At 38.3% G+C, this 17131-nt stretch overlaps 1 protein-coding gene across 1 annotated transcript in view; it reads left to right on the forward strand.

The window, feature by feature from the left end:
* ATP13A4 (ATPase 13A4) overlaps nucleotides 1-17131 on the forward strand; it is a 130570-nt gene that overhangs the window by 50367 nt on the left and 63072 nt on the right. Inside the window, exons 6-11 of the mRNA XM_056565395.1 lie at nucleotides 312-381; nucleotides 3339-3473; nucleotides 4140-4212; nucleotides 12186-12314; nucleotides 14060-14224; nucleotides 15449-15606. Of these exons, the coding sequence (XP_056421370.1) occupies nucleotides 312-381; nucleotides 3339-3473; nucleotides 4140-4212; nucleotides 12186-12314; nucleotides 14060-14224; nucleotides 15449-15606 (730 nt within the window). The remainder of the gene's footprint in view (nucleotides 1-311; nucleotides 382-3338; nucleotides 3474-4139; nucleotides 4213-12185; nucleotides 12315-14059; nucleotides 14225-15448; nucleotides 15607-17131) is intronic.

The following is a 17131-nucleotide window of genomic DNA, read 5'->3' on the forward strand; positions in this document are numbered from 1 at the left end:
CTTGATTCTTCTGTTTATAAAAACCTTGTGTGTAAAAATAAATAAATAAAAAATTAAATAAATAAAAAAAAAAGGAATGATAGCGTGAACAATGCAATGGGTCTAATATACAGTATTGACTTTTTTTTTTTTTGCCTATTGTATCTCAACAGGGTGTACAAGGAGATACATTAAAGGAATGCAGATAATATTTTGAAAAATTCCTTTCCTTTTGATAAAAATGTATTAAATTAGAATACAGACTTGAGTTCATAATTTTTTATAGCAGCATTTGACAGTGAAACACGCACTAAAATATGCTGTTTTTGCAGGAGGCTTATCTGTGGGCCCAACATAATAGATGTTGGAATTGTTCCAATATGGAAATTGCTATTTAAAGAGGTAAGATAATCTGTAATAATTATTATGAAGAGCAGACACTTGTCAGGCCTAAACCCTAAATTATGGTGGGTGTTTCCTGCACGATGTTCCGTAGTGAAAAAGCTTCAGCTTCAGATGAATTCTTGTACTTGTGTTACTGAATATATTACATCAAGGGTTATGTCAGACCTAGAAGATTTAGATGGATCAGGTGTTATTGGCTCAAGTATTAAACTTACATTATAAACCAGTTATAAACTACAGTATCACACGTGTACAGTATGAACCTTTTATGTTCAAGAAATGTTCTACTTTGAGATTATTATTATAGGTTAATATTGTTGTATGTTCTGTGGTTACATTATTCACTGTTATGTTCTATTTAGGTTGAATTATTTGTTAGTATAAAGCATGACAAGTAAAATGCTCTGGTTACAAAAATGCAAAGATGCCGTAATAAAAAAAAATCCTCTTCCGAATAGTAGCAAATATGGAAAAACGCTATTCTTAAACCAAATATGCAATGACAAAGAAATATTAGTGACGCATTTAGCCCTAAGTTGACAGGGTCTTATAATAGAACATCAAGTTAGTACTGTATGCTATATAGCCTATGTCCACGCGGCTGAGTTTCCTGAAAAGCCATGGCACACGTGTCATTTGAAGCAGATTCCTAGTAGAATTTTCATGTTAAAATTCTGCCTGGAATCACAGCCCCATTGAAATTCTGCTTGAAATCTGCTTCAAATTACTTTTGTGTCGTGGCTTTTGCATTAAGAAGTAGGGGAAATTTCAATGAGCAAAATTTGCCATGTGAACACATGATTGAAGTCAAGTTACATTTGGGACTAACAGACAGGAGTAAATGAGGAAGGAGAAAAGGGATGTTGGAGGGAGTAATCACATTTGTGCAGAGGAAAAGTGGACCAGTTGCCCATAGCAACCAATCAGATCACTACTTTCATTTTGCAGAGGCCTTGTTAAAAATGAAAGAAGCGATCTGATTGGTTGCTATGGGCAACTGGGCAACTTTTCCTCTGCACAGGTTTTGATAAATCTCCCCAATTAAAGGAATATTGTAGTCGAATATCTTATCCCCTATCCAAAGGATATGGATAAGTTATAGATTGCAGGGGTCCGACCGCAGGGACCCCCCGCAATCTCCTGTATTGAGCCGTGGCATTCTACTTGATGGGGGCGTTCTGTCCTTGCATGATTCGGTGGCCGAAACGCCCCCTTCCATGTATCCCATAGAGATACATGGAGGGGCGTGTCTGGCGTGGCTTCCTGCTGGGGATGGCACAGCACTTCCTGCGGACTCCTGCGTTCCAGGAGATTGCGGGGGGTGGGGGGTGTAGTTGTCCTAGTGGTCAGACTCCCCATGATCAATAACTTATTCCCTATCCTTCGGATAGGGGATAAGTTATATTCCACGACAGTATTCCTTTAAGGAGCATTGTTCCCCACCCAAGTCTGTAGAACTTGGGAAAATAAGCAATTGGGTCCAGGTATGAAAAACTGGTTTTATTCTCTTCAACAAGACTCTCATTAAATAAAATGGGGGAGAGTATAAATTAACTGGGGTTTGACTGTCGTAATCTGTAACCTGTTGCCTAGCTCTGATGATCTACATGACGTTCTTGTAGCAGCAACAAATTACAAAATTGGTACAACATTTTTCACCTAAAATGACATGGTAGTAAAAGGTGGAGATTACCTTAAGGTAGCTAACATTCTGATTTTCTTCTGAAACATAAGCAGAAATGACCATAAAAAAATACAGTTGCTAGACTCATCTCACACCAACACCCTCTACAATTACAGGAGTCAGTAGTTTCGTTTTCTCATCAAATGATGGGCATGGTTATGACTAGATTTATAGATTTATAGTTTCTGGATTCAGAAGCTGACATTTGTCTTACTGACTCATTTCCACCCAAATTTAACAACTGGTACATATACGTAGATCAGAAGCTAGTCTGGATGTAATATTTGTTCTGCTTACATAGATAGCAGTCATACTGGTTGGTATCTTTTGAATTATAGTACCTGTAAATTTTATTGGAAAGCGATTTATAGTCGAGATCTCAATTCAGTTTGTAAATAGGTATACCAAGCATCCATTGTCCTCTCTACTGGCTACTCATAACTATGAATGTGGAGACGGAGCCTCCTGCTCTCTCTTCATAACACCTGAAGCCAATGGGAGGCCAGCATTGTAGATTAATTGTAAGTGTGCAGTCACTATAAAATGTATGGTGCTGTGTGTGGTTACCAAAGCATAGAGCATGTCCATAGGCCCTTAAGTCAACTGTTCAGTGGGAATGTTAGGAGCTGAAACACCACCAATCTGATTTTGATGGATACTGATAGCCTATTAGAATCGGCCAAGGCCACGTAAATTATCTGCATATCTCATTTGTAGCATTATTTTTTATTAAATACGGTATTTTCCTTGAATGCCAATTTTTCTGCAGGATCCTGCTGTATTTTCTATATAGGATAACCAATTTGGTGTCACAGTAGATAGTGCCAGACTCTAAAAGGGTTGTTATTTTCTGTGTGGTCCGGGCTACATTGAAAATAGCAAAGCGGTATATTTCCCCAGCCCACTCCCCTACTGCTGCTGGTTTCCAGAGTGCTCAGTCTCTGCCTTGGTCCTTGCTTTTACTTCTTATGTTGATGTGCTGTGTGGACAGGAATTGCCAGTTTAGCAGGGACAGCATAGAGATCGACTTCTAAGCAACCATTTTCTGTCTGCATGGAAAGTTACTAAAAGTAGTGAAGAAGAGGATCAAGGCAGAAACTGAGCACTTGGGAAACTGGCGGCAGTGGATAGGTAAGTATACAATTTATTTATTTTTTGGTATAAATGTAGCCAGGGCCACAACTCCCTGCTTGGACAACCCCTTTTAAGTCTCATTGTACAAAAGATATTTTGTAGTATTTGTATATTTATTTTGCTTTTCTTTTCTTAGGTGCTGAGTCCTTTCTATGTGTTCCAGCTGTTCAGTGTTTGCCTATGGTTTGCTGAGGAATACATTGAATATTCTGTGGCCATAATAATCATGTCTGTGATTTGCATAGGCCTGTCTGTGTACACATTAAGACAGGTATGTTTTTATTTGCTGGGATATTACTACAGAAAGTGAAACATTGTGTATTTTGTGACTTTCAGTTGCCATCACGAACATTTCATTTCAAGTTTTGCAAGGAATTGAACATAATCTGTTTGGTTATGGCTCCTGGGACACACTCCTATATTTTCCCACACCCCATCCTTCACTTACAATAAGTAGCTCTGCTGTGCTTGTATGTGGTATAGGTGTCTTTGGGATTTAGTTGGCGCCAGTGTTAAGGTGTGACTTTAGTTTCTGTGCCCCATATAGCCACGCCACTGATGACAGCGGAAATGGCAAAGCAATCGAGGCCAACAAGGTTTTTGTGCAGACTAACCCTAATCTTTTATATGATTTTATCTTCACAATGACTCAGTGCCTGTTGTGAAGCAAGATGACTGCTTCCCATAGTATAATCTCCATTTGTGCTGATGTGTGCTAATGAATGAATTTTATATGTAAGCAGAACAGTGGATGCAGAAACAACTTATTTATTTTGTTTGTATGGCTCATTTGTCAAGGTCCCAAGGTTCCTTAATAGACCACATAATAATGAATATATATTTTCGTTACCATTCCCTAATAATACAATGTAATGCTTGATCAACCTTACTTTGCTGTTCTAACACTTTACACACATCTGCTTCCCCCAATTTACAGCAATCAGTTAAACTGCACAGACTAGTTGAATCTCATAATAACATCAAGGTTTCTGTATATGGAAAAGACAAAGGTGAGTTTTCAGTAGACGGGATACATGTCCTCAGGTGTTGGGGTTTTCTATTTGATGTATATACTGTATGTACTAAATACATTTTAATGGTGTATTCCCACGTGCAATATCAGATTTGATGTGCAGGATTTTATGCTACAGATTTCAATGGAAACTAAGTGACTGATTCCGGCTTCAAATCCTGTGCATCAAATCCTGCGCAGGATACTGTACATGTGAATAAACCCTAAGGGTCTATTTACACATACAGTCTCCTGTTCATACTTGATGCGCACATTTTAAAGCCGCATTCAGTCATTTAGTTTTCATTAAAATCTGCAACTTTAAACCCTGCACTTTAAAATAAGCACAAGATGCTGTACATGTGAATCCAATATGTTCTTTTGTAAGACAAAATATATGCATGGGAGAACCAAGGAGTGCATAGTAGAGAACCCCGTAACAGTGTTGTTTCAAGTGTCAGTGTTGCACTCATTCTATTAAATTATACGGTCAGAACGGGTCATTAGACTTGCAGTTAGGCCAGAATTTGTTACTATAATACAGAATCCAAAACGCGTCTATTATGCTAATGTGGATCCAACCTTTCACATCTTTTCCACATCCCCTTCACCCACATAAAGCTCCAATGTCATATTACAAAGGTTTCTAAAAAATAACATTTAAAACAAAGTTTCTGATGTTTGCATATACGATTGGTCTATGTGAAAAATAAACAATAGTTTCCCATTAAAGTGACTGTGTTATTAGGTTTTTGCTGCCCTCAAATAGGTCACAGAAATGCTGATTACTAATTTTTATTCTTTTTTTATTTTGATGCGGACGTTCTTACTTAATATAAATTATAAAAAGTGCAGAGCCGCTCTCCACTGTTGATAGACAGCTCTCCATTTATATATACAGTATAGACAGAAATCTGAGGGCAAAAGGTGGAAGGAGCAACAACTCCGAAATATCTAGGACTACTCAGCGCACATAAAGTATAAACAGGGCTTATGTACGGTGCTTAGTGTCCTGTAGAAAAAAGCAATATCATATAAAGGCCTGCATGCCTGTAATCTGGGTCTCTGTAACTAGTCAGCAAACAACTGATAATGGCTTCCCTTTAACCCCTTAAGGACACGGGGTTTTTCCGTTTTTGCATTTTCGTTTTTTCCTCCTTACCTTTTAAAAAATCCTAACTCTTTCAATTTTGCACCTAAAAAGCCATATGATGGCTTATTTTTTGCGCCACCAATTCTACTTTGTAATGACATCAGTCATTTTACCCAAAAATCTATGGCGAAACGGGAAAAAAAAATCATTGTGAGACAAAATTTTTAAAAAACGCCATTTTGTAACTTTTGGGGGCTTCCGTTTCTACACAGTACATTTTTTGGTAGAAATTACACCTTATCTATATTCTCTAGGTCCATGCGATTAAAATGATACCCTACCTATGTAGGTTTGATTATCGTACGTGTGGGAAAAAAATCACAACTACATGCAGGAATATTTATACGTTTAAAATTGTCATCTTCTGACCCCTATAACTTTTTTATTTTTCCGCCTATGGGGCGGTATGAGGGCTCAGACTTTTTAATCGCTTTTTATTCATGATATAAAAAGTGACCAAAAATACACTATTTTATATATATATATTTTTTTTTGCAATGTTCTAGCTCCCATAGGGGGCTATAACACTGCACACACTGATCTTTTACATTGTTCAATGGTTTCTCATAGGAAACCATTGATCAATGATTCTGCCGCTTGATTGCTCATGCCTGGATCTCAGGCACTGAGCAGTCATTCGGCGATCGGACACCAGGAGGCAAGGTAGGAGACCCTCCTCGTGTCTTACAGCTGTGAACAGCCCTCTGAGCTAACCGGCAACGATTTACTTTCACTTTAGACGCGGCGTTCAACTTTGAAAGCCACGTCTCAAGGGTTAATAGCGCGCGGCACCGCGATCTGTGCTACGCGCTATTAGCCACGGGTCTCGGCCATTGTTAGAGGCTGGGCCCAACCCACTATGATGCGGGACCACCCTGTGGCCCCGCGTTATAGAACAGGAGCGGATTCAGGACATACCGGTATGTTCTGGGTCCTTAACCAATTCAGAGTACCCTTTTAACCTGTTATTTTATTATAGTTATAGTTGATGTTCTCAGCCTATGACAGAAACATAAAAATACAATATACTGTACTTATCTTCCCTACTATTGCCGTGCTTTTAAAGCCAGTCCCATTGCACAGCACTTGCTGTGTTTGGGGTCAGTGCATACACTGCATATTACATGTGTATTTTGAAACAGAATATACATTTATTCTGCACCAAAATACACCTGCCTTTGTCTGGCCATACACATAGCTTACTGAATGCCAGATGTTAGTGAGGTGTCCCGGTACAGGACATGGTCCTGTACCCTCCCTAAGTCCCCTCAGGAAGAGTCCCTGCAGTCCATGTGGCTCTCCTGCAGGGCTCACCCTTTTGCTCACCTTCTATTGTCTCATATAAATACATTGTATATATTTTGTATGCATTGCCAATATGTATAAAGTTTGTACAAATGTGTACAGAAGTAAGTCATGTGAAGCACTGTCATGTGACATACCCAGAGTTCCTTGGGTACAGGACCCACAGGCTTTGCAACCAATGGGCTTTAGTCCAGCCTCCTTAGTATATAAGGGGCTGTAGTCTCTAAACTCTCTCTCTCTCTAATCTCCTGGATTTCAGCCAAGCACAATACCTGTACTATCTAAATTTATCTCATCTAGGCCAAAAGCCTAAAGAACCTGCAGCCACTTCAAAATGTGAGTTATCAAGCTCTATCTACAATTCTAGTGACTATTACTCAACTCAAGAATAATGTTAGTAGCACAGTGGCCTGCATAGATATTCTCAATACTACAAGTCCCAGCAAGCCTGTGAGGTATCCTGCATCCCGGTTGCCTCTAGAGAAACTGCATAACTGTAAAGACTGTTTCTTAAGAATTACAAGTAAAAGTTCCAGTTCTTGCATAATTCCTACTGTGGACATTCCTTTATTGAAGACCGTTATTGGGTTGGTTGACGGCGGTTACCATACCGGAATAACCCATCCTGGCGTCACGAATAATCAGGGGTTAATAACACCTTAACCCAGAGGGTAATACCACCAGACCCTGCTACACTATTGCAACACCCCAGCTCACCACTTTAGAAAAGCAGGACGATCACGTTGAACTAAAATGGTGTCCTGACTTGTGTAATTGTGCCGGTACTTTTTGTGTCAGGACGATCTTAGTCTTTGTACTGATGTATAATAGTGTATATCTACGCATAGAAAAAAAATGTGAAACAAGACTAAGGTAAGCAGAAGTGGTCAATGCAGCATCTGTAAATACTTGATAACTAGAAGTACATTAAAAATAATAAAGAAGTCACCTGAATGCCCTGCTGTTATAATACTGCCCAATGTACCGGTACATCCTATACATGTCAGGAAAGCAAGCCATCTGTCTGTTTTGCATTGACCAATATTACAAGGTGCTGTGGTGAAGCAGAGGAGCATTGTCACCATTGGTAGAGTTTTGTATGAAGATTTAAATAACCATCTGAATGTGGGATGAACAACAATATTATTCTAAGCAAACATCACATTAGCTGTGTTCCATAGGGTGATTCTGTGGGTAAACCAACATTTGTTTGCATTACGCACAGATGACAAATGTCATGCAGTTCACTACTGTGAAAAACATACATTTAAATGCCATTTTTAGGTTCATGTAAATATAGGTTAATAAGTCCACAATGAAAATTTCTGTGACTTCCTACAATACTTTGCGGGAGATTCAACAAAACCTGTCGGGAGGAAAAGTTGCTGAGTTGCCCATAGCAACCAATCAGATCTCTTCTTTTATTTTTCAGAGGCCTTTTCAAAAATGAAAGAAGCGATCTGATTGGTTGCTATGGGCAGCTCAGAAACTTTTCCTCTGGACAGGTTTTGATAAATCTCTCCCATAGAGTGTGTATGTTCTCCCTTTTTGGTTGTATGGATTTTCTTCAGGCACTCTAGTTTCTCTTCATACTCCATAACATACTGGTTCTTTGGCTTTCTGGTAATGTGTGTGTCTGATATAGGGAAATTGGATTGTTAGCACCAATTGGGAGTCAGCACATCAGTGACGTTTACAGGGAAGACTGTAGCTGGTTCTTCACCTGACCTGTGCTGTGGACATGTCTTCTGTTCTCCCAGAGGTAGGGAAATAAATATTTATGAAGGTGTTTACTAGGAAGAAACGGGAAGGCCATACTAGTGCACCTCGGGCTAGGGAATGGCCTGAGCGCATCAAATCATTTAATTTAAACAATTAAATTTTTGGGCATGTCTCAGGAATGGAGAACAGAATAAAGAAAGATAAAGAAGGGTGTTTTCATTGTCGCCTGTACTAACAGGTTAGTGTGGGTGACGCTAATGTCAGATTCCCTTTTTATCTTCTCACATTTTTGGTCCCATCTTTTTACCCTCAAAAAAGACAGATCACCACAAAGTTCTGCACAAGCTGTGTTTTTTTTTTTTTTTGCTTTTCTTCACCACTAACCCACTTTTACAAAAATTGAATTTTTGAATTTTAAAATTGAATAATGTCTTTTGTAACACGAAACAGGATTCAAGTTGTGTAAGAGCGTAGTTCTAGAAACCTGTATGCCACACAGCAGAAGGTGTTTCCCACTGACTTACATGTAAGAATGGACTTCAGCTCAGTAGCATAGTTAACTACACATATACAACAAAATTAAAGGCACTGTACCAAAAACAGTAAAATGGAGACAAAAACTCAATATGAACCCACCCTTACCTGTGTGTCAAAATCATTGGGGTCTCTCATCAACAATTGCTGGATTAAATAATAACTAGATATAACCCCTCTGGGTAATGATTTGGAAACTGCCTGATTCTGAATAAACAACATATATAGAGCATTTGGAGAGGCCTCAGTGATTATGGAACAGGAAGTTTATTTATAGATTACATTTTTTCCCCTTTAAATTAATGGATGTAAACTTGAGAAGATCTTTTTGTGTTCAAAGTGTGGACAGTAACTAGTTGATCTGTTTGATTTTTAGTGGTGCCAGAAACATCACAGACTTGAACAGTTCCAAGTTATTATTTTTTTTTTGTTTAATCCAGATTATAATGGACAGGATAGTCCTTCTAAACCCTGTATTTTGTATTTTGGTTTGTAGAAATATACTTTAAAGTTTCAAACATGATAAAATGTGGTCTACCACGTTTAAGTCTTGTATAGGATATGTATACATTCATAAAATGTATATATATTTTTTTCCCTGACTGGTATTTTTTTTTCCCGGCGGTCACACCACTTTTTCTGGGTTTTCTGGGAAGATTGGAGGATTCTGAGAAGCTTCAGATTTTTTTGGGCACAGACTGTCACAAATTGTGTCACATGCAGCATGTGACACATTTTGAGGCTTGCTTGCCTCAATACCTTCCGATCACGGTGATGAATCACCAAAACGTGTAAAGGGGGGGCTAGTTTAGTGTTTTTCAATGTGTATTGGTCTCCAAAAATTTACATTATAGGAGGAGAGTTTTCCACGTTCATGTGGTGAGCCCTACAAGGCCTTCATTTTGTTGTCAGTAGTGTGGACAAACCATGGTTTAATTTTACATTTATCTCAATAAAAGTTGAGTTTTAGGGGAGCTGAGATATAAAGAGGGGTTTTTGTTCCCCGGGCTCTTTTGAGCATATTGGGTAATTGTGATTTAATGTTGGTAAAAACGCACCTGCATGTGAAGACCAAAGGCTGCACAATGTTACAGAAGTGGAGCGCTAGAAGTGGAGCAAGGTATTGCTTTTACTCCTCCTGGATAACCCATTTAAGGCAATTAACCAGATTTCCAAATAAGTGCTGAAATTGTAAATAAGACTCATGATAAATGTCTCAAAAATACAGAGGATGATCTGACATTCATTTGCCCCAGTTTTAGATGATAAAATTAAGTTATAGAAAAAAAAAATCTTTGCTGGTAGAACAAACATCTTTAACATTATCTATCCATTAAAGTCTTTCCAAATTCCTTCTGGACTCATAGGAGGGAGTTTTCTGAAGATTTTGCAAAGCTATCTTCACCATAGATGTGAACATTAACCAAGAGTGTATTATATTCCAGTTAAGAGAGTGAACCTAGGCACTTCGATGGCACAGCATGTTGCAGTCTTAAGTGCCTGACACCTGTTTAGATGGCGGTGGACAATTGTAAAATTATCATACATACAGTTGGGCAAAAAAGTATTTAGTCAGCCACCAGTTGTGCAAGTTCTCCCACTTAAAAAGATGAGGTTTGTAAGTTACATCATAGGTATACCTCATAACATAATGAGAAAAAAAATCCATAAAATCACATTCACTAATTTTTTAATAATTTATTTGCAAATTATGGTGGAAAATAAGTATTTGGTCAATAACAGAAGGTTTTTATATATACCCTTTGTTGGCAATGACAGAGGTCAAACATTTTCTGTAAGTCTTCACAAAGTTTTAACACACTTGCTGCTATTTTGGCCCATTCCTCCATGCAGATCTCCTCTAGAGCAGTGATGTTTTGGGGCTGTCACTGGGCAACAGGGACTTTCAACTCCCTCCAAAGTTTTTATATGGGATTGAGATCTGGAGACTGGCTATGCCACTCCAGGACCTTGAAATGCTTCTTGCAAAGCCACTCCTTCATTGCCCAGACGGTGTTTTTGGGATCATTGTCATTCTGAAAGTCCCAGCCACGTTTCATCTTCAATGCCCTTATTGATGGAAGGAAGTTTTCACTCTAAATCTCACAATACTTGGCCCCAATCATTCTTTCCTTTACACGGATCAGTCGTCCTGGTCCCTTAGCAGAAAAAAATGCCAGAAAGCATGATATTTCCACCCCCCTCATGCTTCACAGTAGGTATGGTGTTCTTTGGATGCAACTCAGCATTCTTTCTCCTCCAAACATGACGAGTTGAGTTTTTACCAAAAAGTTCTACTTTGATTTCATCTGACCATATGACTTTCTCCCAATCCTCTTCTGGATCATCCAAATGCTCTCTAGCAAACTTCAGATGGGCCCGAACATGTACTGGCTAAAGCAGGGGGACACGTCTGACACTGCATGATTTGAGTCCCTGGCGGCGTAGTGTGTTACTGATGTAGACTTTGTTACTTTGGTCCCAGCTCTCTGCAGGTCATTCACTAGGCCCACCCGTGTGGTTCTGGGATTTTTGCTCCCCGTTCTTGTGATCATTTTGACACAACGGTGTGAGATCTTGCGTGGAGCCCCAGGTGGAGGGAGATTATCAGTGGTCTTGTATGTCTTAATAATTACTCCCACAGTTGATTTCTTCACACCAAGCTGCTTGCCTATTGCAGATTCAGTCTTCCCAACCTGGTGCAGGTCTACAATATTGTTTCTGGTGTCCTTCAACAGCTCTTTGGTCATGGCCATAGTGGAGTTTGGAGTGTGACTATTTGAGGTTGTGGACAAGTGTCTTTTATACTGATAACTAGTTCAAACAGGTTCCATTGATACAGGTAACGAGTGGAGGACAGATGAGACTCTTAAAGAAGTTGTTACAGGTCTGTGAGAACCAGAAATCTTGCTTGTTTGTAGGTGACCAAATACTTATTTTCCACAATAATTTGCAAAAAAAATTCTTTAAAAACCAGACAATGGAACTTCATGGATTTTTTTTTCTCATTGTCTCTCATAATATAGGTATACCTATGATGAAAATGACAGGCCTCTCTCATCTTCTCAAGTGGGAGAACTTGCACAATTGGTGGCTGACTAAATACTTGTTTGCCCCACTGCATTAGATCTGCAGGCACTGCCAACTATGCAAGGTTTTGTCTGCTTTTAAGATTTTCATGAAAGTGGGAGTATATATGTTATATGTTTTGCCTCTGGTTGTGTATTTCTAATATATTGACTTTAAAATCCTTACAGGTGTCTTCTATGAAGAATCCTCAAACTTGGCTCCTGGTGATGTAATCGTGGTTGAAAGAAATTCACTTCTCCCTTGTGATGCAGTGCTTATCAGTGGGACATGTATAGTCAATGAAAGCATGCTTACAGGTAATATTTTTTGTAATAAAATTGAGCTGTGTACATCCAGTTCGATACAGTCAGTTTATATTGGGGGTTTTTCATGTCTCTGGCTTGATGGATAATTCCTCTTTTTCTGTACATGTATCTAGTGTTTCTGAAGACTGCATACCATAGACATTTAAAGGAGTACTCCGGTTGAAAACTTTTTTTTTTTTTTTTTTTAATCAACTGATGCGAAAGTTAAACAGATTTGTAAATTACTTCTGTTAAAAATCGTAATCCTTCCAGTACTTATTAGCAGCTGTATACTACAGAGGAAATTCTTTTTCTTTAGGGATTTCTTTTCTGTCATGACCCAAGTGCTCTCTGCTGACACCTCTGTCCATTTTAGGAACTGTCCGGAGCAGCATATGTTTGCTATGTGGATTTTCTCCTGCTCTGTACAGTTCCTGACATGGAAAGAGGTATCAGCAGAGAGTACTGTGGTCATGACAGAAAAGAAATCCAAAAAGAAAAGAATTTCCTCTGTAGTATACAGCCGCTAATAAGTTCTGGAAGGATTAAGCTTTTTTTTATTAGAAGTAATTTACAAATCTTAACTTTCTGGCACCAGTTTTCCACCAGAGTAAGCCTTTAAATGCCTCATATCCCCCTTTAATACACATCTATTGTAAGCATATCTTCAAGACAATGGGTTTTGTTTATGGTATTCAATTGTAATGGCCATGGGTGGCACCAGTTGCGAAAACACATATTCTACAGTTCCAAAACCTGCCATAGATTTGCAGCCACTGTCATTGTCTTTACAGCATGATCAGTGCAGTCTTAAAGGGCTGCAGAGATGGTAGTGTAGGAAAGGGTTTCCCTGGGGCACACCTTTGTCTAGTGTCTGACTAGATGTTGTGTGGGTTGCCCTTGATGGTAGAGGAGATGAAAATAAGCCAGACACAATTCGAGAAATGGTATAAAGTTTCTTGACTAGATGATAACCTCTCTCGTCAAAATGGAGGTACAGTCCTTAAAATACAAAAATGTTATAACTGGCTGTTGATGCCTGGAGAAATGGAGAACCCTTGGGATGTATGGAATTGAAGAATGTGGCCCCAGCAACTCTCTGAGCTAGTGTTATCTTTAAGCAGTAAAGTCTCTTGCCTAAAGGGTGAAAACTCCTAGACTTACACTGCAATGCACACTGTGGGATGCAGGTCCTCTGGATGAACTGAGGTCCACTCCTTAGAGGTTAGGGACAACTTTAAGTGTACAAGAGTGTCCATGGTTGGTCACACATTATGTCCACCTAATCATGGCAAAAGAAAACAAACCATCAATATTAAATCAACATGGATAGAATGTGCGAGCACCACAGCCTCTTCAAAGTTCACTTGTGCTGCTCCCTGCAGTCACATTATTATTACTATAGACAACGCAAGGAATTGCTTCATTTCCTCATTCACTTGAATGGAGCAAAGCTGCAATTACTTGCACCATCACTACTAATAGTATGACAATTACAAGGATGAACAACCATGAAACAATGAAGAGGTATGAGTGGTATGGCCTTTTAAACAGCTGGTTAGTGGGAGTGCTGGGAGTTGGATGCCAGATTATATATTTATTTACCCTTTTTGAGGTCTATGTTCTCACGTGTCCACTATGTTAATCTATTATTTTGTTACAGATAATGGATTTGTTCTTCAAAACCCACAGTTAGAACACATGTATATGTGAAATTACCATTGTTTACTTTAGACCTGTTCCTTTTACTGTTTAAGGTGAAAGTATACCAGTAACAAAGACTCCTCTGGCAAATACAGACAACACTGAGCCATGGAAGGTTCACAGTGTACATGACTATAAGAGGCATATACTATTCTGTGGGACTCAAGTCATTCAAACTAAGTCTTCAGACTATGTGAAAGCTGTTGTATTGAGAACAGGTAATATTATAATTTTTAATTATGACCTTTTAGATATTTGATCTATTGAAATAGGGAGTAAAATGTGCTGCCAACTGCTTAAAATTTTTTTTTCTTACCATTAGACTATCTAAGTACATCCTCTGACTTTTTATTTCATGATGCATCCCATGCTAACCAAAAGGGAAATGCTATTGAATCAGCTGTAGAAAAACATAGAAACATCTGAGTAATGTGTGTGGTCAACTCCTGAGTGCTGTGGTGAACTAGCTATACTGCTTCCAGGTATAGAATTATGGCAAACAAGCAATAGCTCCTCCAATGCTCTATTTTAACATTAGTGTTGGGTATCCATGGATCCATGGATACCCATGGATTTCATGCCAGGTGTTGAGGTTTAAAGTGTCCATGTGAAAAGTTTTGATCAGTTGGGGCCTGAGTGTTCATTTTGATTGGTCATGGTCTGCTATATTCACTTTCCCGTTGCACTAGACAAGCTCCATAGACTTTTAATAGAGCCTGTCTAGTGCAACTGGAGGAAGATTGCAGCAAGCTGGCGAGTGAAGTGCACAGCTGCACGCTTCTCCCCACTCATTCTAATGATCAGTGGGGGTCTGAAAACTCAGACCCCAACCAATCAAAACTTCTGACATGACTCTGTGATATGTATAATGTTTTGTTAAATGACAGGGACACTTTAAACATCAACCCCTAGCATGGACCACAACTGGAATACATGGGTAGCATGCCAGGCACTCACTATAAATAGAGCAGTAGAGGTACCACTGTCATTGGAGCACTCAGGAATTTTGGCAAGCTTATCATTTCACTCCCTGTCCTTATTACATGTTTACATAAGCGACAGATTCTGCACGGAGTAGTCCCCGAACTCCATGTTATGAGTATATAAAAATCTTGAACAATGACAACATTCAACAGATTCATTATTTCAAAACTGGGGTCCTATCAGGGTACCGTTGTGGTCTCTGACATATATAACTATAGATATATATATATATATATATATATATATATATATATATATATATATATATATTAGTTCTGCATCCTCTGTCAAAACAGGATCAGAGTGGAGCCTCAAACACACAATGAAATGTGGGGTTTATGAACCCTATCCCAAACAAATCATGTTATGACCTTTTTATAGTGATACTAATAGAACAAAATAAGGTATCATCATTATGGTTTCCTCCTTACTTATTTCTTTCCCTTTTTTACTTTTAGGTTTCAATACAGCAAAAGGAGACCTGGTACGGTCCATTTTATATCCTAAACCAGTTAACTACAAGCTATACAGGGATGCACTGATATTTCTTTGCAGCCTTATTGGTTTGTCTTTGATCGGGATGGTCTATGCCATTTGCGTATTTGCTTTGGATGGGGTATGATATTTTTTCAATGTAGAAAATCTGTTATTAAGTTCAGTGACACAAAAGTGAACTTTTTATTTTTAAAATTCTTACTTTAATGTTCAACAATCAAACTGTGTTAATGTTTAGATTTAGTTTCAGCCCATAAGCTCGTTGTCATGACTTAAGAGCATTGCGCGACTCGAAACAGGTTTTTTCCATTATGCTCGACATGTAAAGTTTTTTTTTTTTTTTTCCAATTCAACAATCGTTTTATTGAAAGTAGTTCAATAACAGCATACCAAACAAATCAAAGGTAGCAAAGACATATAACAGGGGAGGCCTAAAGGGACAACAAGTACAACAACTGATTTATTGTAAGTAAAGAGTGTAACAAGTAAAAAATGGATAGTACATAGAGGAATAAAGAGAGCAAGCAGCAGGATCATCCAGTAAAATGCAAGGTAAATGAGCCAGGTACACAGGGTACCTACCGCTATAGGCTAGACTATAAAATAGAGCAAGTCAGGAAAAGGGGACAATGACCACGATCATGTCACTTAAAAAAAAGGAGAGTACAAAAGACAACACCATAGAGAGGGACAAACTAGAAAGGACAATTGAAGAAAGAGACATGTAAAGGTTTTAATGTGGGTTTAATAAAGTTGAAAGTTTTAATCTTCTTACTGAAGTGCTTGACACTTGAACAATTCTACTAGTACAACCTGCCTCGTGCAGGCTGTACTAGTAGAGCACCAATCTAACAATTCTGTACAAAGGAATAAAAAAATAAATAAATAATGAAGGTAAATAGTATAAAACATGACTATATAGCAAAAAATATAATATGCAGAGTTATCTCACACTGCAGGGGTAGTAAACAGTGAGGTCACTGTACATGGTATACACACATTGACCAATGGAGTCCTCATATCAAAGGAACTAGGTGTAGTTGAAATCCCTGCAGCCCTAAATATAGTTGCAGAATGTTTAAAATGAATAGTTCATGAAAAAGACAAACTTGCCTACAATATGGGTATAATGGATGCAGGTTTGCCATTCATGGCTCTGGAAAGTCTGACTGACTACTATAATTACAGGTTTGTAAAGAATTTACAACACAGAACAGAATGTACTTTTTGGCAACTTGACAGGCACAAACAGCTCAAGGGGTTATTTATTAATACAATTTTACAAATAAGGTACAAACCGGTACAATTTTATTTTTTGAGTTTTTCACTAAATACAAAGAAAACAGATTTAATATATATGACATGTTCACTTTACTTAGTCAGCAACTCTAAAAATCTATCTATGGTGTGATACTGTATAACAATAAGATCTGGATGGTTGGGTAGAGAAAATAGAAAAGTTCATAGCAGAGTAAACGTCTAGATTATGCAGAATGAATGTCATATAGACCTTGATGAAGAAAATGCAGTTAAAGTACATATTGTCAGTATACAAACCCTTTTAAAAAATTGATAAACATCACCACACCATAGACGATGGTAAAGGAATTGTCTAGTATAAGAAAAAGACTGCTGCTGCTGCTTCT

Source organism: Hyla sarda, chromosome 3, assembly GCF_029499605.1.
Source record: "Hyla sarda isolate aHylSar1 chromosome 3, aHylSar1.hap1, whole genome shotgun sequence".
In the NCBI taxonomy this organism is placed as follows: Eukaryota; Metazoa; Chordata; class Amphibia; order Anura; family Hylidae; genus Hyla; species Hyla sarda.